This window comes from Camelus bactrianus, chromosome 9 (genome assembly GCF_048773025.1).
Source record: "Camelus bactrianus isolate YW-2024 breed Bactrian camel chromosome 9, ASM4877302v1, whole genome shotgun sequence".
NCBI lineage: Eukaryota > Metazoa > Chordata > Mammalia > Artiodactyla > Camelidae > Camelus > Camelus bactrianus.
The window spans coordinates 45,822,661-45,842,434 of NC_133547.1; the positions used below are offsets into that span (position 1 = coordinate 45,822,661).

At 46.9% G+C, this 19,774-nt stretch overlaps 1 protein-coding gene across 3 annotated transcripts in view; it reads right to left on the bottom strand.

The window, feature by feature from the left end:
* Window positions 1-1,464: 1,464 nt before the first annotated feature.
* Window positions 1,465-19,774, bottom strand: part of IGSF3 (immunoglobulin superfamily member 3) — a 97,042-nt gene continuing 78,732 nt past the window's right edge. For all 3 annotated transcript variants that reach the window (XM_074370254.1, XM_074370252.1, XM_074370253.1), the window contains 4 exons: window positions 15,231-15,641; window positions 11,417-11,824; window positions 6,454-6,936; window positions 1,465-4,643 (listed from right to left, as the gene is read on the bottom strand). In XM_074370254.1, coding sequence (XP_074226355.1) covers window positions 4,393-4,643; window positions 6,454-6,936; window positions 11,417-11,824; window positions 15,231-15,641 — 1,553 coding nt within the window. In that variant the 3' untranslated portion in view covers window positions 1,465-4,392. The remainder of the gene's footprint in view (window positions 4,644-6,453; window positions 6,937-11,416; window positions 11,825-15,230; window positions 15,642-19,774) is intronic.

The window sequence follows — 19,774 nt, forward strand, 5'->3', positions numbered from 1 at the left end:
GAGAAATGCTGTGCTTCCATCAAGCACTTTTAGAAGCATCTATTTTCCTGGTCTAGCAGACTTCGTGAATCAAAAGCAGCTCAGAAAGGCTGGACCTGCATTACATTAGGCCGATGGCCAAAAAGGGCATATTCATGTACTGAGGACTTGCCACCTGTGACCAGTGTTGAGAGGTCTGGTTTCATCTGCAGAGGATCATAGACTAGAAGGTTGGAAGGGAGGGCTCATCCATGTGGTATGGGCTGCTGCTCTTGCCAGCACATCACCCTCTGATACTCTGGCTCTGGTTCTTGCCAAGCTTGAACTACCCCCAGGAAGTTAAAGAATCCCGGAAAGAGAGCAAAACACTGCTCCTAATCCTGCATATGTGAAAATCGTCCTTGCCACATGCAGAAGTGGGCATTCACTTCATTTATATAAACACGGTGGGATTTGCACCAAGGGTGTAGGGGGGTAATCTTTATCCCATAATACTGTTTCCCTTTTTTAAATGTTCCCCAGCAGAAAAGAGAGTGTTTGGGGGAAAAAATAAGCAAAAATAATACATAACACCTAATATGGAACCATTCTGGGTACTCGAGAGATTAAACAGTCACATTTCAATGTCTGACCAAGCCAGCAGCTGAGAGAAGTCGATAAGGATGCAGTAAATGGGGCTGGGGAGCAGAGGAAAACACACATTAAAGCCTTTGAAAGGCTTGTTTTAAATAGAAGAAAAACAAAAAGGAAGTACTTCCCTCTGCTTTTTACTTCCATCTAGTTCCTTTTGCATATTCTGTGAATTTTAAAGAATTACAGATAGGTTCCAACTAATGAACTATCTCTACTATGACTTTAATCATTCGATCATTCTTCTCCATTTGCAGATGTGGTGAACTCCTCCAAAACCTCCCGGCATTTGAGTTGTGCAGGGAACAGAGACGAGTGTACCGTCTGGTCTCACTGAACAGGACCGTGTTCCTCCATCCTGGAGAATGCTTGCTGACTATTTCACGGCCAGGACAACATGACGTAGTTTAAGGAAGACAGCGCAGTCTTGCTGCCAAGACCAAGGAGAAGATTGTTTCTCCTTCTCCATCTGTTTCCTCTCACCACATCCTGTCCCCCCACACCCAACCCCACCCCCCACTGAAAAGCAAGCTACATTCTGAATGTGCCTCTCAGGCCTCCAGGTCTGTGTGTTGATTCTGGGGGCATCACAGCCCTGACAGTCAGGGTAGATGTATATTTATTCTATCTTTTCAGCAGATGACAGTAAAGGGTCTTGAGAAAGGGGTGTTTTTATCACTGGTACAAAGGCACCATTTGGGCTGGGGGCGGGGTGTGATGATAAAGGCTGCAATTCACCAACCCTGAGTTTAGCAGGCCTAAATCAGGGACTGAATTCCAGGCCCCCAGGGCACAGTTTCACAGACCGAGAGAGTGCCTGATTAAGTGAGGAGAAAGAAGGACAGTGGACTCCAGTCGATGTAAACAGCCATATTTTCAACATAATTTACTACAGGTCTCTGAAGTGTATATAAAACATTTTAGTGCAACATCTTACAAATAGTTTTCGTTTTAAAAAAACAAACAAACAAAAACAAATCAACAGCTCTCTACATCATGCACGGGTAGTCTGCTTACCCCACCTCTGTTTTGTTTTGTTTTGTTTCTTCAACAGTTAAAGCAGAGAAACCATTGTTTGGAAAAGAATACGAAAACTTGCTACAGAAACACCCTGGGGAAAGAGGGTGTGGTCGTATCCATGTCTTGGAATGGGCCTAGCACAGTGTAGTTTTCCATTAATGCAATGACGGAGATGTAGGTAAGTCAAGAGAGCAGTCAGCAGCTTTCCTCTCCGGGTCTCAGAGGACGAAAGCTCCAGCAGGCAGCGTGCAATGAGGTCTCCCAGCCACTGGAGGACACCATTACCACTCATCGGACGCCACATTTCCATAGGAATGGCCAAAAAAAGAAGGTCCTGGGGATTTTCACAGAAAGCTGAAAAGCTTACCCTTTGACGGTATCCCCTGGCCTAATAGAAAATGCACAGCAAAAAAAAAAAAAAAAAAGCAATTATTAAAATACTGTTTTCGGTTTCTTTTTTTTTCCCTTTCGAATCCTCTGCGACCTCTTCGCTCACTTATGCGCAGCACCAGCTTTTCTACACGTGTGAACCAATTCAAACTCAAATCTTCATTACACATCCCAGTTCCAGCCAGCCCTCCGGCATCTTTCCATTCAGATGGAAGGAAAGTACGTCCTCTTCCTGCCTTGACTCAGTCTATACATTAGGGGCCAGCAACTTCCCACTGAAGCCCATAGCCCTGAAATGAAGAAATGGGGCCCAAGACGGCCTTCTTCCCTCACCACCGCTTCTGTACCGTACCTCTAAAGCATTGATGCAGCATAAGAAATGGGCATGAGCATGTGAGGCATCAGTGGGGTTAAGGTGGCTGTGTCTACACGTCTCATCTGGGAGGGAGGGAAGGCAGGCTACGGAAGGCCCTCTGAAAATGGCCAGACGATTGCCTTGCTGCCCCTCGGCTGTGACACAGCAAAGCACCTGCACGCCCGCAGATCCCGGCAGGGCTCAGCACCCATGTGGCCTGGAATCCCACAGCCTCTCCTGGAGTCTGTTCAGTCTCAGAACAGGGTTTCACCACAATCTCTCTGGTTCGACTTCATTCTAGAGTCCCTGGTGGCTTTTTCCGTAAGTGGGAACTCCCTTGGGATTCAAGATGCACGGTCATAAGGAAGGGAGATGGCACTCTTGGCCAGCAAACTACGGCAAAGCGAGGGCGTAAAAACATCTTCACGGCGTGAGCAAAAGGAAACACTTGCAACCGGTGATGCTCCGGGGGAGCCAAGCATCTTGCCTATGAGTGTAAAATAACAGGTGACATTAGCCCTTGCTGGGCCCTAAGAGGCTTTCAAATAAAAAGCCGCCATGACAATGAACAACCAAATCACCTCAAACCACAAACAAGATCTAAGAAAGGGAAGGGCAAAAAGTCCATAGACAAAGACATGTGATCACTTTCTGCTGAGACAAGGTAATCCAAAAGGATTACAAAGGGTTGCTTCTGGGCCTCTCCTGGGCAGGCATCCTTATGGCAGTGAGACGCAGGTCAAACGGTGAAGAAGAAAGACATCAATACCTTTGGGAAAAATCAAATTGTGAAGAAGCAGAAAAATCTAGTCTTCATAGTTCCAGGAAGGCAGTCATTCCTCCCTGTTCTCCAACTCCAAGCTCTGGAAGCCCCGCTTCCGCTGCTGACTGTCCCCATCTTCAAGGACCTTAGTTGTCAGCCAGCCCCAGTGCCCCCTGACAGTGTATGCGGTGGCTGCTTGGGCCCCGTGTGTTCGGTTCAGTGCTGTCCCCTTTCCAGGCTCACTGGCCACTTTCCCTTAAGAATTTGGCAAAGCACCTTAAAATAGAAGCCCACCTGCTCCCAGTTACCAGTTAGAGACTGCCCTTGCAGAACGGACCAAGCCAATGACCAGCCTTTTTCCTTCCTTCACTAACCATTGGCTTTGATCAATCTGAAAGTCAATAGCTGCTAAAGGCAGCCCTCTGCCCACTTCAGCTTGCAAAGTGTGTGCTGTTTGGAGCTTCTGATCTGTTCTCCAACAAAGTCTGCTTATTTTTTGGCAAGGTTGGGATGAAGCCTATTGCCTCCCCAACAGGCTAGACTGAGAACTCTCTACTCCTAATGGGGTTATGTAGGATTTATCTTGTACATACACAGTTCTTTGAAGCAAAATTCAACACTTTCATCTTGACTACAAAGTGGTTCCAACAACTCCAGCTGAGGGAAAAGATAAGATACAAATTGGACCCACGCTACACATAATTTTCAAGTCTCGTTAAGGAAGTAAAAAACATTTGGGTATATTTTGACCCATGGGTGGCATTTTCAAGTGTGCAAAAACAAAAAGTCTTGGAAGAGATTCTTTTGCACTATAAAGTTCGTCCTTCCATCTGCTATCAGTTATATTTAAGAGAAACTTGTCCACAACATAATGGAATCCAAAAGGGTAAACCAAAGGGATTGAAAAAAGAGTCCCAAAGACTTACAAAGAATCAGAACCCCTGTAACATCTATCTGAGAATACTATATAAATCAGCGAGTAGATATGGCACTGGGAGCTACTCACCAGATAACCAAAAACAAAAACAAGAAACTTAATTCTGCAGGATGGTGGCATCTGCTCAAAAATAGCTAACCAACCAAGACTGCCACCTAGAGGCAGTCTGTCTCTGACCGATCGGAGACTTGGAACACTTCTTAAGTCTGACCATGTTCTGCCAGAGTGTCCCAGAGGTCAGGTGCTGTCCGATCGCAGAGCAAGAGGCAGCAGGGAGAGCCTCAGCTCCTCCGTGGCTGATGACCACTGGGGACGCCCTTAGTCTATGGCTCCTGGGTGGATACTGAGCACAGGGGGCTCCAGGCAAGTAGGGGAGTAGTTGAGGTGTGGTTCCTTGATCCACAACAGAGGCACCCCATTCTTCCCATCAGAGTTCTTGCTGGAGTTCCGGCTCTTGAAGCGCACCAGCAGGATGGTGATGATAAGGATGCCAAAGATGGGGAAAGGGTAGAAGAAGACGAAGTAGAAGAGTGCATCATTGGAGCAGATGATGGACTGCAGGGTAGAACCTGAAAAGGACCAAGAGAGAGACAAGACCATGAGGACTGAGAATCTGGGCAGCTGCTCGTTCTGAAGACCTCAGCCAACCCCATGGAGGCCACTTGGGGGAATTCTCGCACCCGTCCTATCCTTCCCCCCTGCCACTAATGGAAGGGAGACCACCCTTGCATTCTTGTTCTCATAACAGCACCTCTTGCAATTCGCAGCCAGAAGTCCAAACAAAGCCATGCTTCCATTTCCCACTGTGAGTCAGTGTTACTGTCTGGAAGGCCACATGAGAAAATGTAATTTATTGATTGTGAACTCAACTACATCTGGGATGCTAAAGAAGCAGACCCCACTTCAGCCTGAACCTCCTTCCCAGCTGTATTTTACACGTCCCTTTGCACGTAGATCTACTGCCAATGTCCTTTTTTGGGACAGAACATACATTCTCTGCCCACCAGCTTCTGAGAGCTGTTTGACCAGAAATGATGCTTGCTCGATTAATGTTATCAATTAAATGTCATCATTGAACTCTGACAAATGTCTGCAGTGTATCTGTGGCTGCACAGCACCCAGTGTTAGTTATTCCTGGATACAGAGGAGAATGAAACCTCATCCCCTCGACCTCAACCTTGTCGAGGACTGCTCTGTGACAGGAGGCTGGCCTCTGGGAGGCTGCATTTTCTCTGTAAAATAAGGCTGCTGGATGATCACTGTGTTCTACAAAGCTTACTAAATTTGGACAGCCACAGTGGGCAGATAAAATGTGGTCTAAACACCTGCCCTGGTACTTTTGGACAATGGGTAGTTCAGCAGATCCTTAGGGAGTCTGAGTACAATTTAGGGGTTTTTTTTGGCTTTTTGTTCTACTGCACAGCTGCTGCTTATTACTAAGAAAATTTAACTTACAGTAAAATTATTAGATTTCCAAAGTCTATGAAATTGCTGACAGTCAACCACTTTTGACCAACAAAACCTCAATTTCATAGGGTTCTCTCTAATAAACAGGAGGTTGTCAAAGAAAAGAAAAAGCTGACAAAACCCAAAATTATCTGATAAAATGTTTTGATTGAAAATAAATGGACATTTCTAGCCAATTTTTTAAAAAATTTCTGCATCACAGGCTAATTCTACTAGAATAAACACCATTTTCAGTCTGATAGCATACACATTTTGACAGAAGGTCAACCAAGACTGTCTTGTTAGAACACACAATGCAGGTCAGCAAGTATTTCCTCCAGTCTCTGCTCATGAGTCCCTCGGTATGATGAAGATTCTGAGTTCTGGACCATTCTGTAGCAACAGCTGATGGCTAACAGAGTTGCCACTAAGCTCTTCCCAGATGCACAATAACATCACTGCCCTTCTAAGCTGGTCTTCTCAACTAACCATGCAAAATCCACCAAATCCTCCAAAATAAAAATGACCCAGGAACCTGAGAAAAAGAGAATGGCAGTGAGGTACTCAGACTTCATTTTGTTTTTTTCTCTCTCTCATGTTGCTAATTCACTAAAGAGAGACTCAGCTGGATATTCTAATGAGTAACAAAGTAACATCTAACAATATGCGTGTATAATGAAATCTTACTAAAATACAATCTGGCAGAGCATCAAGTTTATTATAAAGACTAGAGGGTATATTATCACTTTAATTCCTGCTCTTCTTCTTTGCAAGGGCAATCAAGGGTCAGTTATATAAACTGGTATGTCAAATCCTAAACGCCCATAACAGGTAAGAAAATTGCTTATGAATTCACCATCAAGCTCTGAGTTTATCTTTCAGACAGCTGGACTCAACAGTGACATCTTTCTCCTGAAAACTGGCAAAACTCACTTGTGTCCAGAACACGGATGCCGATGGGGGCTGACTCCTCCTCTGTCAACCGGTACCATTCCTTCTGAGGGCTGGGCAGCCACTCCTCCACGCGGCAGGAGTAGTTCCCCGTGTCCTGAGGGCTTGCCTGCAGCACTGTGAGCCGGTAGAGCAGCGGGGAGAGCCTCTGGAAGCGAAGCCTGCCCTCCCAGGGGCTGCCCTCTGGGCCAAAGACAGCATCGGGGCCCACGCTCAGCAGGGCTGTCCGCTCTGTTGGGTCTTCTTCCTCCTCCTCCTCGTCCTCCCCCTCCTCCTCTTCCTCCTCTCCATCTTCCAGGCCAAGGCCACCGCTTTTCCCTCTAGCCTTAGTCCTCAGGGAGTACCAGGCTACAGCAAAGCGGGAGTCCTGGCTGGAGCGAGACACGATGCTACAATCCAGCTGGAAAGCTGCCTTCTCAGACACTGTGGCATTGGGGACCACTGTGTCCACCTGCAGGGCAGCATCTGGGAGAGACAAGGCTGTTTTAATTTCTGCTCAAAACAACCTAAAGATACATACACCCCAATGTTCACAGCAGCAATATTTATAACAGGACAGGGAAGCAACTTAAATGTTCACTGACAGATGACTGGATAAAGATGTAGTGTATATATACAATGGAATACTACTCAGCCATAAAAAAGAATGAAATAATGCCATTTGCACATGGATGGACCTAGAGATTATCACACTAAGTGAAGTAAGTCAGACAGAAAGACAAATATCAGATGATATCACTTATATGTGGAATCAAAAAAAAACTGACACAAATGAACTTATTTACAAAACAGAAACAGACTCACAGACATAGAAAACAAACTTACAGTTACCAAAGGGGAAAGGGGAAGGCAGGATAAATTAGGAGTTTGAGATTTGCAGATACAAACTACTATATATAAAATAGATAAACAACAAGGTCCCACTGTATAGCACAGGGAGCTATATTCAACATCTTGTAATAACCTATAATGAAGAATATGAAAAAGGATATGTGTATGTGTGTGTGTATATGTGTGTGTGTATATATATATATATATATATATATATATATATATATATATATATATATATCTGAATCACTATGCTGTACACCAGGAACTAACACAACATTGTGAATCAACTATACTTCAATTAAGGGAAAAAAAAAAACAAAAAACCTAGGCAGGGAGGATATAGCTCAAATGGTAGAGCACAGGCTTAGCACACATGAGGTCCTGGGTTCAATACCCAGTACCTCCTCTAAAAATAAATCAATAAATAAATTACCTTCCCCCAAAAAATAATGAAAAAAAATTTTTAATTAAAAAAAAATCTAACAACCTAAATGTCCACCACTACATATGTTCCAGTAATATAGTAATACACAAGAAAATTCTATGCATCTATTGAAAGGAATGAGAGGGTGCTATATGCAGGGATATGGAAAGAGATTAGAGAAAAACAGTCAGAGTACAGAACACTGTACTCTGCGTATCATCGTGTGGAAGAAAACAGAAAATACGTTTTATTCTGACAGACCATTCTGCTTATACTTGCGTGGAGTATCTGTGGAGCAATTCACAGGACGCTGGTAACAGGATGCTTATAGGAACGCGGGGAGGGAGGGAGGGACACTTATCCTCACTGTAACCCCTTTGCAGGGTTTAAAGAGTGTCCCCCAACATTCATGACCATGTGGACCCTCCGTGTTTCCTTAATTGGAAACAGGGTCTTCACAGAGGCAACTAGTTAAGATGCACGCACAGTGGATTTTCGGCAGGTCTACACATAAGAGAAGAAGGCACAGAGACATGAGGAGAGGGACACAGGACATGGGAAGACGGAGGCAGAGACTGGCGTGATGCAGCTACAAGCCAGGGACACCTGGGGCCACGAGGAGCTGGAGGAGGCAAGGAAGGACTCCTCCCTAGAGCCTGCAGGGGGAGCATGGCCCTGATGATACTTTGATTTCACACGTCTCGCCTCCAGAACTGGAAGAGAGAAAGTTTCTGTTGTTTTAAGCTGCAGAGTTGGTGCCAATCTGTTATGGTGGCCCTGAGAAACAGATCACCCCCTCAACAGCTTTTGAATTTAAACTGTGTATGTGGAGATTGTTACCTATACCACAGGGAGCCCAAAGAGGTAACTATTCTCTAAGGACTAAAGCCAAACAACAGACAATAAACCTGAAAGGGTTCCTTACCCTGAGCATGGACCCCCCAGGATGACAGAGTGTCCTCCTGACTGAGGTGGGAGACACAGAACAGCCCTGGAGAGATACCTGAGCTGGTGAGTCACATTGCACAGACACCACCAGACAGCTGTATCTGTTTCTCTGTTTTGCGGTTTTGGCTCCTTGGGGTAGGTTGGAAACAAATAATTCACTCCCTACCTCCTAAAAGGCCTCCCTTTGGTTCTGCTTATGAAATGCTCATGAAAGATGCCACGGTAGCATCCACAGAAGCAGAGACCCACTCGGATTCTACTTGGATGACGACCAAACAGGAGCACTTTCCAAGCATTGCCCTGGGCTTTCAATGAATTGGCTAATGTTGCTTGCAGGTGAACACAAAGCTGGAGTTGCCACCGCTTTTGTGGGGCTCTCCCAGGCCCCTCCACGTCCCCCTCGGCACATTTGGAATTTCATGTGCACCGCTGGACACCGAGACTTAGGAACCGGCCACAGGGGTGGGCAGAGAGAACCAGCCCGGCTCTCATGGGGGACAGGAAGAGGCTGGAGGGGTGGCGGGCAGAGACCGCAGGACATTCAGTTCCCTGGAAGGGCCCCCGCCATCTTTTCTCCCTTTACTGTCGTCTCGTCTAAAGCTTACAATTTTTCGGGGCTCCTGCAAGCGCCTTATCTACATTAATGACTCGATACAAGTTTTTTGAATGAAATTAATTCCTACCTTCTCACAACCCTCCTCCCCTGAACACACCTCTCTACCAATTGGGTTCCTCGTGTCTGTCCCCTTCTAGAAGAGGCCGATCCATCTCCCTGGTTGGACTTTGACACTCTTCCCTTCCTTTTCCATGGGTAGGCCCCAAGAAAAAATTTGCCCCTACCCCTTCCTGATGTCATGGGCTGATGCTCCCATGCTGTGACCTTGACCAACGACTCTGGCTGTGAGGCATGTAGTTCTCTCTTCCCCAGTCCTATGAGACAGACACAACTACTAATCTACTCAGCTACAGTCTCACCCAGTTCTAATGTTTCATACTTTGGTCGCCGCTGAACAATGCAAGCGATTCTTAACCTAACTCTTATAGTTCTGTTATTTCACGTCTTCTGTATGTTCAACTGACGCCTCAGAAGCAAGGCTTTGAGGTACATGCACATAACAAATGTTAGGCAACCAGTAAAAACGTGGCCGTGAAATGTCTTCAGTGATGTGGGGAAAAGGCTCACAAAAGAATGCTGGGCGGGGAGAAAAAATCACAGGAAACAGTGAGATCATGACTTTGCTGAGAGAGAGAGAGAGAGTCTGAGGATATGTAAGCAGTGAGATTACAGATAACTTTCCTTTTCAAAACTATACTTTTCTGTTTTCCAAATGCTTTGTTATTAGCATGATGATCTTAGATAATCAGGGAAGGCAGGCAGGCGGGCAGGCGGGCTGGCTGAGCCAGGCTACTCAATTGTCTGAACACAAGGCTGACACAGGGTTGCAGACTGAAGGGCCACGATGTGAGCACACAGGGTGGTGGGCAGGAGACGCGGTGACCACCCCAGTCCGCTCTGTGATGCACTAGCTGTGGGGCACTTCTCTTCACGTTTCAGTTCCCTTGTTGGTAAAACCTACCACTCCGGGTAAGGACTGAACGTAAATAGCCTCACTGTGGCTGGGATGCAGCTGGCTGTCTCCTCCTACACCACCTGAGGCCTCAGTGTGGTGATCTGCAAAATGGGTGGGAGCTGGAGGAGAAGGTGGGTGTTCAGCTACTGTATCTACCATTTTACCTTTGGGAAAAGACAAGCAAGCTGCTGCTAGGGAAGGTAAAAAGAAAAAAAGGCTTCAGGGAAACATGAGTGACTCTGTTAAAAGCAGAGGCGATTTCCCTGTAGCTTAGGCAAGACAAGGAGGAGCGAGATAACATCTCTCTCGTAACAAAGAGTGTAATCATTCCCCAAAGTGTGTCCTGTGACGTGTAGGGTTAGCACAACCAGGAAGCTCCAGGGTTCCACCAAAAAAAAGAGCTGCTCGACTGAGATGTGAAAACGTTACAAAAGCTTCCAACCAACGACCACCAACAGGAACATTCGATGTTGGGAACACAAGACAGAGCATTCCCACAACACAGATCACAGTTCATTCCTGCTCTGTGTCCTTCTGAGGAACACTGACTCTCTGCTCTGATGTGGATGAAGGATGATGTGCTGCTGCAGAAGACACAGGAACCCTGCGCATCTTTGCTTTAATTGTATGTTTGAATGTGTAACAGTAATTCTACCTAGTAATTATGTGCATGTGGGTACTTTAAAAATATAAAGACAAGAAAAACACCAGGCCACATAAAAGATAGTCATTAATACCAATAAAATTATTAGGAAGTGAGAGCGTAAAAGCTGCAGTGACTTCACCTTTTTCTATTTAAATCACGTGAATCAATTCTTTTCCACTGAAAATCCACAAGCTGAATTTTCTGAACCACAAGGCCACTCTTAACAGGATTTTTGCCACTTACCTTACTCTGAACATATCCTTCAAAAAAAATATCCTAGGCTCTGGAATAATTGAAAAATGTTATTCTAGTTAAGAAACAGAATCACCTAAGGCCAAAGCCAGATGTGCAATTTTCCACTCACTAGGGAAAAAAAATTTAAGATAATTATGAATGTAAATGCAAAATGTAAATGCTCATATATATATATAACAATTACTTTTGTTAATTTCATTAACAAAAATGGCACACTTAGAGAGGAACCACCGAAGCGGGTGGAAGCCTGGGGGTGTTAACCCTTACCCGGTCGCGAGACCCGAACAGCGGTCTGGCCGGCAGTGTCCTCCGCCCGTTTGTACCAGACGCCGCCGGGGCTGGGCAGCCACTCCTCCACGCGGCAGCTGTAGGTCCCGCTGTCCTGCACCGCCACGTTCTGGATGAAGAGCCGGTACACGCCCGGGGACGGGCTCTCCACGTGCAGCCGGCCCTTCAGGTTGTTTTTCGCTGCCTGCTCTCCGTAGTGGAAGGTGGCATCGCGACTGAGGCGGGCCACGGTCTCCCGCTCCGGGTGGTTGGGCTTCCACACGAACCACTCCACCAACAGCTGGGAAGCGGCGCTCGTGCGGTTCAGGACCACGCACTCCAGCTGCACCTGCCGCATCTCCAGAACCGACAGGTTCCCCTGCGCCTGGCTGAGCTTCAGGCGGCTGTCTGGAAAGCAAGGAAAGAGATGTGGGCAACAAGAAAGCAAAGAGCCACTTAGCACGCACCCTTTCCAAGCACGCGTGACCAGGTGCCTTCCAAACACAGGAGGCCAGCAGCACGCTCAATTAGCGGAGAAGCGTTTCTCAGACGTGCACCCTGCACGTTCTGAGCTCTTGATTACAGGTCTCAGTGCCTGAGTTTCAGGCACTTCACTGTTACAGTAACAGCTGTCCCCTAATTTATTACCCTCATTAGTTCAGATGCTTAGGAGAGGACAAGCATGCATGGTAGGTGATTGCACATCCAGTGACAGCAGACCATGAAGAATATGGCCGACTGGATGGGGTGGCCAGTAAGGAAAGGAAAGGGCATGGTGAGAGCCCGGCTCAAAGCAAGAGCAAATTCTTCAAACTGACCACATGAAGGCTAGAACATGCTGGGCTGTCAACCTCAAAAGAACTGCAGGGAAAACCCAACTTAATATGTTCTCGAGCTGGCCCGAAGAATTGTGGTTCTTACTTTCTCTACCAAAAAAAAAAAAAAACAACACAAAAACCCATGTGGGTTCCCTCTCAAGGCAGGAGCAGAATTGATCTGCCATCAGTAAAGACTGATATTGATGGTGGTTTGAAACCTCAGCCAATCAGATTCTTCTCCAGAGAAAAAGTGTCATTAACCACAGTATGTCCTGATAGCACATTTGCATTTTCATAAAAGGCCCGAAGGAGCCTCTCTGGACCAGAGGGGTTGAAAAGCTATGAAACTGTAAATGCACAGAACCCCTCCTGAGTGATACCTGAGAAGGGGGTGGGCCATGTACTTTCACTTTTCACTTCTCCACCTCAGTACTGCCAGAATGTTTTATAATGCACATGATTACTTCTATAATAAAAGATCAAAAAAATTTTTAAAAAAACAACAGAGAATATATTTTAAATAATCAGTCTCTCAAAATATACACATGGGAAGATGTTAACTCTGGTTGCCTCTGGTTGAAAGACTTTTTTCTCCTTTGTGCTTTTCTAGTATTTTCCAAAAGCTCTATAAATGTATGCTTTCTTATCAAAAAAAAAAAGGAGAGGGGGTGGTGGAGAGGGGGAAGCGACAAGCAGCAGGGTAGAAAAAAACAATAAAAGAAAAACAAACTAAAAATCTCAACTGAAAAAGGGAAATGTGTTGCTTTAAACTGTCCTGTAAGTTTTCTATTTACAGTGTTAATATTCCCCATAAACAGAGATTTCACTACTGTGTTTTGACGAGGAGCCTTGTGCACTGCCCCAGTGAGCTCGCTGAAAGTCCGTAATCGCCAGTGGGGAAATTCCCGTGATACATTTAGGATCCACCGTGAACCTCTTAGTTTCAGCACAAGTGAGAAAAGGGAAAAGAAGGATGATGACTAAGAGGAAACACACGGTGGGGGAGGGGTGAACCCATCCTCCCAGTGGAGAAAACGGTCAGAACTAAAAACAGGAAGAACAGAAACCCAGCAGCACATCTGTGGGCCTCGGGGCAACCTTCAGTTTTCAAAAGCCCCAGGGACTGGCCTGAAGGCGGGATGTAGGTCACTGGAAATACCAACAGGAATCACTGAGACCAGAGCTTCCTATTTTATGCACCAGAAGGGTCGGCATAAAATGTCACCGCGAGGCCGATGAGAGTCCCTGGATTGGGGCAGTCTGAGAAATCCAACATCCTGAGAAAAGGAGGCACCAGCCCCACGGCATTCTGTGGGCCAGGCCACGTCTGGAATTCTGCATCTGGTTCCATTTGCTTATAGAATAAACTTTTCCTGAGGCCTCCTGGGAAACAAGCCGTGAGAACAGAACGGTGAAGAACACAGGACTTGTGTTCACTCATGGGGCTTCCTGTCCAGTGAATCTGAACACATAATAACTTCCCATCCAGTGAACAAGTCCTGCATAATAACCGATGATAAATGAACTTCCATAACTATAAATACGAACAAGTAGTTCATAATTACTTACGTATGAATAGGCATGCCAGGTGGTGACAAGCTACAAAGGGGGTGGGGAGTGGGGATACGGAGTGACTAGGGTGTGATTTTAGTTAAAGGAGCTAGGAACACCTCTCCAGAGAAGAAAGAGATAGATGGATATCCATGGTCAACATGTTCCAGGCTAAGAGAACAGCAAGTACGAAGGCCCTGGGTAGTCCAGGAAAGCAACCATTCATTCCTTTTTTAACCAATATTTATGAAGGGTGCCATGCCAGTGGCAGGAGATACAAAGATACAGTCCTGCCCTTAAGTGCTTACAGTAGAGAAGAGAAGTAGGGATCCTTGGTGATACAGGAGAAATCAGAGAGGGCTTCCTGGAGGCGGTGCTGAGTGAAGTCTTAGGAATGGGGTGGAGACAAGGGAGAAGCGGCAGAAGAGGTGCATTCTAGGAGGAGAGGGCAGCATAAGCAAAGGCATGGAGATGAGACTTGGCTGGCAACATAGCATCCCACAGCCCATCAGGAAGTACAGGTAGAGACAACAACAAACTGTACAGCATACAGGAATGAGGGATGAAAAGGGAGCTTAAGGACACATTATGTGAGAAGTTCAAAGAACTAGAGCTTTTCCACAAAGAGAAGGGGAGACTGACAGGGGCACACAGGAGCTCCCTTCACATATTTGAAAGGACATAACTCAGACTAATCTTGGGTTGTTCTGGGGCAGACCTAAAACCTGAGAGGGAAATTACAGGGAGGGAAACTTTTTAACAAGCAAGGCTGCCCAAATGTGGAACTGAGGCCTGGGGAGGTAGTAAGCTCTCTGTTCCTGGAAGTATTCCAGCAGAGGTCAGACATCAACTGTCATGTAGCAGAATATGAACAGAATAAGGCTGCACCCAACAGGGTCCAAGATGGGGTCAAGTGGTGATTCGGTTTGGAGACAGAAAGGGCTCAACCCCGGTCTGGGGTAGGGTGGTAAGGAAGAAGAGGGAAGCAGATGCAGGAAACCAGAAGATGCCTTCTAGGCAGGAGTCCTGGGTATGGAGCTGGCACTGGCCCGAGATCTAAGGTGCACACTGCAAACCCAGGAGGAGATCCAGGCACTGCCAGGGATCCTGCCTTGCAGTATCTTGGGAACCACAGCTGACCCTTGGGCCTCTCCCTGGTGAAGATGCTGTCCACAACAGGAGAGCCAGGGATGCTCCTCTGAGTTCACCATCAGCACCAGGACACACTAGGTCAAATGGGTGGGCCCATGGTGCACGAGGATGATGCTCTACGTACTGCACCCACGGTGCACGAGGATGATGCTCTACGTACCGCACCCACAGTGCACGAGGATGATGCTCTATGTAATGTACCCACATCCAGGGTGGACCCTGCAGAGCCCCGCACCCCCCAGAGGCAGTCTCCCAGCCAACTGGCTCAGGCTAGCGGCGTCCTCTGTCCTTACCTGGCTGCTTCACGGTGACTTCTGTGCGCCCTGAAACCTCCTCTGCCAGCTTGTACCAGGCATAGTTGGGGCTCAGCAGCCACTCCTCCACGTGGCAGTAGTAGCTGCCGCTGTCGCTGACCTCAGCTCTCTGGACAGTGAGGCTGAACAGGCCCCCGGACACATGCCTCTCAAACTGCAGCCTGGCCCTCAGGCCCTCCTCCTCCGCGTAGGTGCCGTACTCAAAGGCGGAGCTGTGGGTGGTTTTGAGGATGAGCTTGCCGTCGGCGTCCGAGGGCTTGTGGACATACCAGAGCACGGCGAAGTGGGAGTTCTGGCTGGTCTGGGACTTGACTGAGCAGTTCAGCTGGATGGGTCTGTTCTCCACCAGGGTGAGGGTCCTCTTGGATTTGCTCACCTGCAACTTTGTCACTGCAAAGGAAAAGGGGGCGCCTCAGCAGACTCACAGCATCACTACACATTCCTACAAGCGGGGCCGTCCCAAATCCCGCCTCCAGGCTGCCTGCTCGGTTTTGCCCAGCTCAGTTCCTAGAGGACTGAACACTGATGGGCGTCCTCCAAAGGCATGAGGACAGCGGCACAGAACCAACTGCACCCCAAACATCCCTCCATCTGTTTCCTCCCTGCCTCACCCCAGCTTAGGTCCTCCCCATCTCTCCTGGTCTCCTGCCTGCTCCCCCCACCATCACATGGCCTCTGGGGGGAATCCAGCTGAAACACACACCTGCCCATATCATCCCCCTAGTTGCAAAGTTTAATGGCTCCAAAATATGCAAACAAACATCTCATACAGTTTAATAATAAATAAAAAAACTCAATCGAAAAATGGGCAGAAGTCCTAAATAGACACTTTTCCAAAGAAGACATACAGACAGGCCAGTAAGCACATGAGAAGATGCTCAACATCACCAATTATTATAGAAACACAGATCAAAACTACAATGAGGTATCACCTCACACCAGTCAGAATGGCCATCATTCAAAATTCTACAAATGACCAAAGCTAGAGAGGGTGTGAAGGGAACCCTCCTACACTGTTGGTGGGAAAGCAAATGGGTGCAGCCACTATGGAAAACAGTATGGAGATTCCTTAAACTAAAAAAAGTTACCATATAAGCCAACAATCCCTCTCCCGGGCATATATCTGGAAAAAATTTTGAAAAGATGCATGCACCCCAATGTTCACAGCAGCACTATTTACAATAGCCAAGACATGGAAGCAACCTAAATGCCCATCGACAATGACTAGATACAGATGTGGTGTATGTATATAATGAAGTATTTCTCAGCCATAAAAAAGAATGAAATCATCTCATTTGCAGCAACATGGATGGAACTACAGATTATTATATTAAGTAAAGGATATCAGACAGAGAAAGACAAATATCATATGTTATCACTTATATGTGGAATCTGAAAAAAAATGATACAGATGAACTTATTTACAAACCAGAAATAGACTCACAGACATAGTAAATAAACTTATGATTACCAAAAGAGAAAGGAGGGGAGGGATAAATTAGGAGTTTGGGGTTATCATATATACACTACTATATACAAAATAAATAACAAGAACCTACTGTATAGCACAGGGAACTATATTCAGTATCTCGTAATAACCTGTAATGGAAAGGAATCTGAAAAAGTGATTACTGAATCACTTTGCTATGTACCTGAAACTGAAACAACATTGTAAATCAACTTCAATTTAAAAAAAATTTTTTAAATTTAATGGCTCTCAACTGCTTATAGATTATAAAGAAAAAAAATTCCTTTCACAGTACAAAGTCCCTCCGGGATCCGGCCCTCACCCTACTGTCCTCACTCAGGTCCACGCCCTATCCCTCACACCCACACCACGTCTCCCCATGCAGTTTCTCCCTAAGCTCTGGTCTGCTCAGCTGTCCCCTCTATCTGTCTCCTACCATCTCCCCTCTGACCCTGCTCTCTACTCATCCTTGAGTCCTTCCCCCCTCACTCACAGCCTGCGGGGTCAGATGCCCCTCCCCTGCGCTTTCATCAGTATCCTTATGTATCTTCAGGCTGTTTTTCCTAACGTCTCACTCCCACCCTCGTCTGTGAGCCCCCCCGAGAGAGAACAAGCTTTTCCCGTTCTATCTGCAAATATTCAGAGTGCACCCACTCAGTGCTCTTCATGAGGCTCAGTGGTGGGGGTGCCCTGAAGAATAAATCCTGCCTGGGGACGTTCTCATCACTGCACCCCTAGAGCCTGGGCTTTGGGAAGCACTTGATCAATGTTTGCTGAGATGTGTGAGTGGGTGAGTGATCGAGACTGGGCTGGAGAAACATGGCAGCAGGTGGTTAGAGGATGCTGAGGTGTTCTGCTTAAGGGAGAGGGAGGGAGAAGATGAAGAAGAAAACGATAAGCAACAGGACAGAACAGAGCCAACTCCAGCCTCCCCTTCCCCTCGCTATGCTGCTCCAAAACCAGAAGTGGAGGGCAGACTGCCGAGGGCCCCCTGCCCCCTAATTAATGACCGCACTCTCCTTTAAGGTGGCAAGAAGCCATGGTCTGATGCAATATATCTTATGAAGGTAATCTGAGATCTCACCCACTCCCTCATTATTATACTTGGCTCTGCTTCCTCTACCCACCGTCTGCCCCTACTGAAAATAAGAAGAAAAAAAAAAGGGAAAAAGTCACAATTTCAAGTTCCTCTTAGGGAGCTAATCACACAATCATCATTCCACTCTAACCGCTCTCTTGACACTTTGCTCTTTGAAGACCAAATCACTCAGCAGTTGAGAAAGAAACCCAGGGCATGGCACAGGGCAAGTGAGCTGGGCTTCCTCCAACGAGCCTGCCCAGAGTGGAGGCCAGGGCAGGTTGGCCGGGGCCGGTCTCCAGCATCCCTGCTGGTCAGTCTCTTGATCCAGACACAGGATTGGGCCTTCTCTGCCAGCACTAGCCAGCTGGCTTGCTTTGAGCTTGGTGTGGAAAGACAGCATCAAGGTCTGAGTCCCAGGTGCCAAGGCAACTGAAACTCCTGAAAGCTCCAGACTGTCACCTGGGCACTGGGTAAGGCACAGACAAAGGTTCTGAGTGGCTGAGTTGATTCAGCGAGCTGAGTACGGCAGAATCCGATACCCAAAACCATGACTACAAAAGCGACTCTGAGGCTGTGTCTCTCGTGCTAAGTCAGGTGACACTCTTCACAAAGGAAGCTGAACTCACACACCCAGAGACCTTCTCAAGCCAGCAGAAACGTACCCAGCACCCATCTGAGAGAAATCCCATGGCCCACGACCCCACCTTTCAGGTTTCATCTCTTTTTGGGGAAAAGCCCCATCTCCTGCCTTCTCCTTCTCTAAATCTACAAAGTCCTCAGGTCAGTGGGATCCGGGGAAGGCTTTACCGATAAGTCCCCAAGCTCTGGAAACTGGATTCCCATTTGCTTGCCCGTCGACTTTTCAGATCCGATGCCTCTAATACTTAAAACAACCAGCTCCCTTTTCATTCCTTTCCAACCCAATTCACTGCATGCAAATGGTATCTGTATCAGAGCAAATGATACCACCTGAATTATCTGGTTCTTGGCCAACGAAACTGGGTTGCTCAGTGTAGATTAGAAAGAGCTTTAAAATGTATTATTAATTGGGCCCAGATTTATTTTTGCAACTGTTACTAAGGAAACCTCCATTGCTATAGTAACTGCATATGTTAAACTGGGTTCCTATGACTAAACTTCAACTCAGTCACGTGGTCTGGGAACAAAAATCCAAGGAAGAGAAATGTTTCAAAGCATTTCCATTTTTTGTTCTCCTTTCCATGTCAAAATATTGTGAAGTCTTGAACAGCTTGAAAGAGAGGCATTTTTGAAATTTGGCGCATGTTTGATAAGGGGCGAGGGGTCAGCTCCTACTCTGTGCTCTGAATTTCCCCTCACATCTCAAGGACAAGGAGGACCTTTCCTGGAGCCCAGGGGAGACGGCAGCCCGCACGACTAATTAGGAAGCACTCCCACGTCCTGCCCAGCACTGCCCTGGGCGATGTGTGGCCTGCCTGCTCCGCCTTCCTCGTGGGCTTAGGAGAGCCCAGCCCCCTTAAGAACTGTAGGTATTTTCATCTGCAAGATGAGAACAGTCAGAGCACTCACCTCATAGGAGGGCTGTGCAGATGAAAAGCAATGTTCTACAGAAAGTGTTTAGCACAGAGGCTGGTATCTAATCAACACAGCCTACATTTTCACTATTCCCCTTTCTTTTTGGTTTCCAGGCTCAGCCCCATGTTCAAAGCTCCATGTCAGATCAAACTGCCAAACGTAAGTGGCAAACTTGCTACTGGGAATAACTGTCTATGGACTGGCGGCATTCGTGTCGCCTGGGAACTTGTGAGAAATGCAGACTCGCAGGCCCCGTCCCAGACCTCCTGAACCAGAATCTGCCTTTTCACAAGGTCCCCAGGTGGTTCAACTGCCCCTTCAAGCCTGAGAAACCTTGGCCTTGGCTGTGCCAGTGAATGGACTTAGGCCATAAACACAGAAGTGAAAGAAAGGATTCTGAGGACTGAGGCTTGGTTAATC